The sequence below is a fragment of the Rhopilema esculentum genome, chromosome 7 (genome assembly GCF_057945365.1).
Source record: "Rhopilema esculentum isolate cy_ngs chromosome 7, ASM5794536v1, whole genome shotgun sequence".
Classification (NCBI taxonomy): Eukaryota; Metazoa; Cnidaria; class Scyphozoa; order Rhizostomeae; family Rhizostomatidae; genus Rhopilema; species Rhopilema esculentum.
Window position 1 is genome coordinate 8,703,182 of NC_142821.1, and position 8,507 is coordinate 8,711,688.

At 34.6% G+C, this 8,507-nt stretch overlaps 1 protein-coding gene and 1 long non-coding RNA gene across 5 annotated transcripts in view; one reads left to right on the forward strand and one right to left on the reverse strand.

Annotated features, from left to right (window-relative positions):
* Positions 1–2,824, forward strand: part of LOC135683832 (uncharacterized) — a 28,821-nt gene extending 25,997 nt beyond the window's left edge. The window contains exon 6 of the mRNA XM_065199189.2: positions 229–2,824. Coding sequence (XP_065055261.2) covers positions 229–354 — 126 coding nt within the window. The 3' untranslated portion in view covers positions 355–2,824. The remainder of the gene's footprint in view (positions 1–228) is intronic.
* LOC135683833 (uncharacterized) overlaps positions 1–8,507 on the reverse strand; it is a 56,820-nt gene that overhangs the window by 28,957 nt on the left and 19,356 nt on the right. For all 4 annotated transcript variants that reach the window (XR_010515826.2, XR_010515825.2, XR_010515827.2 and 1 more), the window contains exon 4: positions 3,656–3,782. This is a non-coding gene — a long non-coding RNA (uncharacterized LOC135683833). The remainder of the gene's footprint in view (positions 1–3,655; positions 3,783–8,507) is intronic.

Here is an 8,507-nt window from a genome sequence, read left to right on the forward strand (position 1 = left end):
TTCTTATCACTATATTGCCATTTATGTACAAAAATCTATCTAATAGTTTATTAAAATAATTTTTCCCACTCTGATTTTAAATTTTTGAACTTTGAGTAGTTTTTTTGTGAGGCAGCTTTTAGTTTGGGCGACTGTCACACCACATTTAGTCCCTTAGCATTGTCGATCAAGCAACCTTAATCAGACATGAAATTTTTCTCTTGTTTGATAAACGTTTGCTTCCTCTAGTGCAACAATTTCAAAGCCCCATGTCAGAATGATGGTGAATGCTCGTGCTCGTCGATACAAATGATATGCGAATCAAACGAATGTGTAGTGCGGAGAAACACGAACACTTCAGAACGAAAAAAATAACGAAATGGCAGAGTATACACACGGATTTTCCAAGACTTCAACTAAACGTGGCCACAGTTTCGTGTTATCGAATATTGGCAAAAAATTTAATTTACGTTGAAACAATGAAAGATTGACGATAAAAACAAGGGGGTTGATGTTCATCATACAGATCAACACAAGCATCATGCACATTGCAATATACTCTTCATGACTGATGTTTTGGCAAAAACAGAGTTACCATGGATTGCAGAGTTAATTGTTCTAAGTGGGGACCTATTAAGCCAATAAACATTTTGTTGGCCAAACCTGTATCGTGTCCTTGGAACATAGCGGTTAAGTGATCACACTATAAAAATAAACTTGCATAACAATTGATCTTGAACCAAAAAATCTAGACAAATAGTATATAAATCCTTCAACTGTGCAAAACAGTCAGATCTGTTGCAAATTAGCTAAGATATGAGCAGCGAAAGACAATGAGATTAAAAAGCATAACTGTTTAGGCCTGGTTTATAGACTTCAAAATTACGAACGGATTATAATAAATTGAATGAGACAGTACCTGTGCTCGTTTAATTATGCCTCAACTATTTTGTGACTGACTCAACTGTTTATTTCGCATGTAAGACTATTTGATAATGGTCTCTCTGATCGTAAGACTAAAACGCAAAAATACCAAAAATGAAGCACAAAGTACATATTTTGTTAACATCTTATTTTGCAGAAACTAAGGCAATAAGCACTTATATTGCTCCAAGCAGACTCACTGCCCTACCCATAGCAAAAACGAAAACTATTCTCCGTAGCCCCATTGTGAAAGGATCCATGCCTGGATCAGTTGTCCTTATTTGTAATAGATATTGATGTAGGTCTTAATACTTTCATTTACAGGTTTTATTGTTACTCGTGAATTTTGTCCATAAACAATGAGCTCCTTCACAGAAGCAGTGAACAAGGGGACAGTTTGTTCAGGGAACTGTTCACAGTTTGTTTATACTTTTGCAAATATCAGTTGAAAAGAAAAACAAAACATATTGCAAAGTGTTGGTTTTTGGTTGGGATATTACGATAACAGCTTCCATACTAGGCAAGGACACCTTGCTGAAGCATATATCGTTCTACGATTGAGAAAATTTATGGGCAGTTGATAGCGTCCTTTGTATAGAGAAAATGATTTTGGCTTGCAAGGATGTTTTAAGAATCAAGCTCTCTTTGAATCGAACGATTTTTTAAGAGTACCATTTTGGAACCTTTCTGGGCGTTATTTGAGGGTTTTCCCAAATTGTTTCAAGTGGGATCTATTCTCTAACCTGTTTGAGAACAGAAAGAAGTTCTATTGGCAAGAGTTGGTCGCTTCCGATGAACTTAAAAGCCTAAATCTACCAGTGTTGCATGGTCACAATAGAAGCTGGTCATTTGTATGCCCCACCACGAATATTTTTGGTACTACAAATGGTACCAAAAATGAACCTGATTGTGTGTAGCTATGAACAGCCAACTTAAATTCTACATTTTTTCTATTCAGACGAGGCCATTTAAGTGCTATATCCTCAATAATGACAAATAGTTATTAATGTATCAATGAAATTGTTGCATCAAAAAATATGGAGACCGAATTAGAACCAATCAAAGGGCCAATCAAAACCTCCCTTAGTATACAGGTGTCAGTTTCTAAAGATGAGCGTATAGACAATGGCAATCGAAATATTGTTTCGCTGTGGAGGAGCCTGTAATTTGTATCTTACAATATTACGGTTTATTTTCAGACCATTTACTTAACATTCACAAGCATAATTTGTAAATACGTTGTAAAAAATTATGTAAGAATTGCCTTTGTCATTATATTTATCGCTGTATATCCAAGTAGAAAACGAGTAGAAAAGCACGTGGCTCCGAATCATGAGATGATAATCAGATCCTATGTATTCAGGGCCAGTTTTAAAGCTAACCAGGCAACTATAGATAGAAACTAACCCTACAAGGTACATATCTTGCTGTTGAAGGCAACGAGTCTATATGAAAGAATATCATCAATGAGGATATACGATCTTCATGTAAATTGGCAAGTGACCAATTTTGATTGCTGGCCATCTTCAGAACATAAACACGTGCTTATTATGATCACGTACAGTATGGGAAATTTAAGCCAATCACATAAGCTCATCGATATGCTCTTAAGAAACACGTCAGCAAGCTGTTCTCGGCCATGCGTCTCCTTTTATATCGACTCATTGCCTTGCACAAAGCCAACAGACGTTCTAGATAGCTAGCCCATGAGTTACATCCTTTACTATCAGTTTACAATATCTAAGTCTGTTTCACTAAGTCTTTAAAACAACTATACCCTTGCATGTTTGCCAACTACGAGAGTTTTATGGTGTAAATATCGTTCAAAATTCTTCACATAGTAGATTTAAATAACAGTCCCTTGTAAGCTACTCGGTGTAGAGTAGTGATGATTAGGCCTATATCCACAATTGAACTAGTATACTATGTGTTTTATGCTCTTCAATGATATCACTGTTTAAGTCATTAGGTTGGGTGTGTAAAACCGATACCCACAAACTCTGTCGATAACGCACTGCTGAAGGATATTATTACAGCGGACTGTTTGCGTATTGTTTGTCACTCGCCCATTTGATTAAGTTAAGGTGAAAGTAAAACGGTTGGGATACGATCTTAATGTTATTTATGGTTTCGTATACAAACTTATTTTATCGTGCTTATGCTGCAAAGTAGATTTCTTAATGTCACTGTGAAATGAAGCAGAATTTGATGAAACACAGACAAGATTTCTTGTGTTTTCTGGCCTTGATGACCTATTCGTTTGGTAATGTAGCGGAATTACAGCATTTTAAGGGGGTTCTGCTTCTGAGATGGTTCCGTAGAATATGATTAATAAACTACAGAACACAACGGACGGCAAATGGATCCAAGATGGGCCTGGGATACGATTGAAGTCTAGCATCCCAGCATCCCTTGCTAGCCCGCTATTGGTTTCGCGCGCCAAAAAATGCAGCTTGTTGACAACTGGATATGCCTCCTTTATTTCTTTTCAGAGATATGTTAAGCTAATTGGTTTACGAGAGGATGAAGAATCTTCTTGGCTTGTGTTTTTAGCAAAACTTTATAGTGCAGTATAGAGAATGACAATACAACATAGCATTCGATAGTGAGAAACCTGTTGTATCTCTTGGTCTTTATTTTTATGTATTAGTTCATACCTGTCATATTTTCAGAAAAGGAATCTGCAAATGCTTTGAGAGAGCTTGCGCAAGCTCAAGAACAAACTGATTTTAACATTGGGAAACAGTCTTACCTGGCTAAAGTCAACCATCTCCATTTGGCTTTTGATCAATCGAGGTCTCTCTCTTCTTCTTTATGTATAATTTCATGGTCATAGTCCTGCACACACGTTAGCCCATTCACATATTCAAAACTTTTACCTGAAAAACAAAAAAGATAGAAAATCATGCTTAATCATAAGGAGGGTTGAGCAGTGGTACCGTTGAGGGGACGCAGGGTGTGTTGATGGGGCTCACCCCACTTAACAAGCCAGTAGAAGTTTGCTTGGAAAAATTACTTACTTGGCAATGTGAATTAACCCATTGACTTTACATGTATGTGAAATTTCTATTAGTCTTTAGAAAAGATGAATAGTTTGAATAATTTGATATACACAATAGAGAATCATTAACATGAATGCAATATACACGGTGTGAAAAAGGGTGTGAACTTGGGTGGGGCTTCTAGCCGTTCGCATAGCTCCCTTCTTAACCTCTTAGGACGGCACTCCTGGGAATAAGTGGCACTACATTGGGCTTAAAGGCTCCAAGCTATCACAGATTAGGAGACTATATACTAATTTGATATCGACATTTGTCCATTTACGCGGTAAATCCATTTGTCCGGGGTGCTTGGAAAATATAACTGATATCTTCATAAAACGACATTCAAATTACCGCTAAATTGCATAAATTTGAAGAAATAAGTTTCAAATAAGCTTGCAACCCTTAGTACCCTATGACTAAATAGTTCTCCTTAAAAAGAAATTCCCTTTGGTTTGCCACTGTTTCCCATTTGGCAAAAGTGCAAAATGGAAATTATGAGCTTGATATAAAAGACCATTATACGAAAAGTGAGAAGAATGTTTTCAAAAGGTCTTGTTAGGAAGAAATATTTCAAGAATTTCAAAAACACTGGGCTTTGAAATCATGGTTTATGTTGGAACTATTCCGAAAGTGTGTTTAATTTGATTGTAACATGAAAGATTGCTACAAAGTCATTTAGTTACAAACCCGTTATATGAAATTGGCATTGATAAAATGCCGTCTGCTATGTCTGCAGCTTTATCAGTTGAACACCATATCTCTAAATGCAACACCGTTTACGTTGAGATAAGTGCATTTGCCAATCATCATTAATCTTATCTTCCTAACGCAGACACCGTACTGATGAAAGATTCAAAACAAGCAACTGTATGAAGCAAAATGAGGGGATTTTAAACAACCTGGTAATGGAAACCACGTAACATGTGTTCACGAGTTAAACCTCAAAAAAACCTCCAAACCAATAAATTTCAAGATTTAGGCTTGTCAGATATGGAAAAGTAATTCATCAAAAAAAATCGTAAAGAGATGAAAACTCTTTGTGAATCTAAGCAGTTGGGTACATGGCTTAGGGAAAAAGTAAGGGAAAATGTGACTTGGCAATTTCACCACGGAAGTAAATTGACGATTATTTATGGGAGAGTAAAGGCTACGAAATTTGCAACTGTGGTTTGACAACATTCCCCATGCATTTAGGCCCCTGAGTTTCACCCACAATCTTCAGCTCCTGTTGATGAATGCTGCGCAGAGATCGCTTTGGCACAACAGTCAAATTAAATCACGAGGCAAACAATTTTATGGGTTATTTTGTTGTGCTTGTAGTTGTTTGGTGGGTGTGTTGGGTGGAGAGGGAATGAAGGAGCTGACGCTTTTCTTTATATAGAATTGAGGCAATTATCCAGAGAAAAGCAAAATGATGACGTCACCAAACTATACTTTCTAATTTTTTAAAAGTATTAAAAACCTAATCTAGCAGAGTATTGTGAAAACAGTTAAAATATCTTAATGATTTTGCATGTTTAGAGGCATTTTACAGTAATTTTTGAGATTTTGAAATATAATTTTAAATTCTGGAAAATCATTTTTATGACGTCATCATTATATTGAACAAAAAGCGGACAAATAAGTTGAAGTAAACACTGAAATCATATACAAATTCAAAGCAAAACACAACAATGTTTGATCATTTTACAGTATAGAGGAAAATTGGGAATACATATCAAAATCATATACAAATTCAAATCATAACACAACAATGTTTGATCATTTTACAGTATAGAGGAAAATTAGGAATACATATCAAAATCATATTCAAATTCAAAGCATAACACAACGATGTTTGATCATTTTACGGTCTAGAGGAACATTAAGAATACATATCTGAGAGATATAAGTTATCGTGGAGATGCTTTCACTGCTACATTATATCAAACATTGCGATTATGAAAAAAGTGGTGAAAATAGGGGCTTATTTTGGGCCTGTAATTCTCGGGCAAATAAATTTGGTAACAACAAAATGAATATGAACGATATGGAGTAAACAAAGAAAAGTGATCCAAATTATTTTTGAGGTCATCGAGATATGCCATGACGAACAAGTATACAGTGTTCTGGATGAAATTTTCGATAAATCTACTCTGATCTCTAAAACCAAACAAACCGCCGCTCAATAGAATGCAATAACAACATTGCAAATACTCTGGAATAATGTTTAAAAAATGTTTTATGACTTCTTCAAAGGTTTTGGAAACAAGCTAAGCTAAAAGTTTCTACATCGGCTCTAAATGCATTATCTTGATTAATTTATAGGCATAAACATGGCATGTTTTGTAATAATCAACGAAATTACCAAAAAGATTCCGCCCTGCATGATAATCATCTTAAGATTTATAATTCTAAGCTTTAATCCAAATGAATCGGGTGGAATGATGGCACGAGTTTCAGTATGTATAATCCAATTAAGGAAATACAAAATCGAGGTAAAACATAAACAATTCAAATTTAAAACTAGGTTGCGACTGTTTAGCCTAATGCAAATCCCAAACATTTGCCAAAACTCCATTTTGATCTGCTTTGAGAATCCTGTGTAAAGACTGAAAGAAAGCGTGGCTTGATCTACACAAAGTTTTGATATAGCGTTTAGTACTAGTGCCTATTATTCTCCTAATGGTATCATCACGGTAACTTATTCTTGTCAAATGGATTTTCTTAGATTGTGAATAAAAAAAATAGCTTCTTAAGCTGGGAAGAAAATAAATAGATAAATAAATAAATAAATAAATAAAAAAATGAATAAAAATTGAATAATAATGCACTGTTTACACAGAAAAGACCAACATTGTGAAAAGAGAAAGAATCAAGAGGACCTGGCCGACTCCTTATCTGTTGCCTTTGAATAAGCAATTGTAACGAATAGTAAAGACAATTATTCTATTATACGAATTATACGAATAGTAAAGAGGACTATTTAAAAATCTATAATCTTTGCCTTACTAATTAACATGTGATGATCTTTCATACGTAGTGGGCATTGCTACAATGAACGAAGGTGTGCGGCTACAAATACATATCGAGATCAAAGATTGTAATGACATCATAGTTATTCCTGTCCAGAGATCATTTGTTGCAACTTTTACCTTCATGGGTTTGATAAAAAAACTTGCTGTATCTGAACCGAATGAAAAGGTGCATGCTTTTGTTAAAGAAAAGAGATGCAATCAGAAATAGCTGGTTCAGAAAGAGATGCAGGAAGAAATGGCTAAATTCATTTGTACACAATTCGAACTAGGAGTGCTGCAAGAAATCGCTGGAACGGGGCTATAGCCTCTATAAGGCTAGATAAAGCCCTCAGATCGAGGCTATCGGTAACGGAATGTCTGTAGCTGCTTAAAAGCCATCGTGCATATGCATAACAATGTAAAATAAACATTAAGGCGGCAAAATGATGCTTAAGTTACATTTATTGTAATGTCTTGCCTTCAGATTAACAAATACATTTGTTTTAAACATGTCATTCATAAGTGACTGATCAATATAGATAGTCTTTCTTTCTAGCCCTGTAAAATTAGTGTTACAATGATTGACAGTCTAAACTTCATGATTTATTGAAAAAGTAATATCACTTGTCAAATAATCTTTTTCAGTCATATCATTCATTTAATTCTTCATACATTCTTTTCATAGGCTACGAAAACTATTTTAAACATAATCGGCAAAGAACAAGACAAATATTTCGCATTTCTACAAGTTACGTGCAAACTTCAAAAGAAATAGCTGGTGTTATTTGCCTGTCGGAGCATTGAAAGGCTGGTTGAATTACTTAATGTCTGTTAGTCATTACCAATGAGACGTTTTTCCTAAACAATCTGTCTGAATCATTTTCTACTGACAATGATTTAAACTCTTTAATCGGTTTAGTTTAAACATATGAAAAGTAAACAATTGCTATTGCCAAGGCCTTTACGAAGGACAAGAAAATTATTTGAAGATCACATAACATTTCATTACGAAAAAGTTCATCTCCAGCGTCCCTTGCCATTCATATGATAAAAAACATCTCAGTTTAAGTAACTTAATCCTAAAACAACTTAATTTAACCTTTGATAAGAGTAAGAAAAATACTAAGTTTAGACTAAATTTTTATTTCAAGAAATAAACAAGAATAAAGAAAATACTTAAAATACTACCACTTCAAAATAGATTAGTTTACTGGATCGTAGATAGCATTTGAAAACTTACTTCATGGACAAATTTCGCTAAGGGGCCAGCTGGTTTATCGAAATGAATTGATGAAATTAAAAACTACAGATGGGGCACGGAAGCGCAGATAATCAGATGATATCGCTCTATCTTGAAAAAAACATCACCGGGGACGAGGAAGAGGAGAAAAAAAGGTCCAAATCGATGCTACTATCTTTTTCTATCATGAAAATTTTTTTAGAAAATGTAACTTACTAAAAATACAAGCTTGATGAGAAATCATGCTCTCTGAGTGAATTCATTAAAGTGATAGATAAAATGAAATGAAATATAAAAAAAAGATAAAAAGTGAGACATCGGATA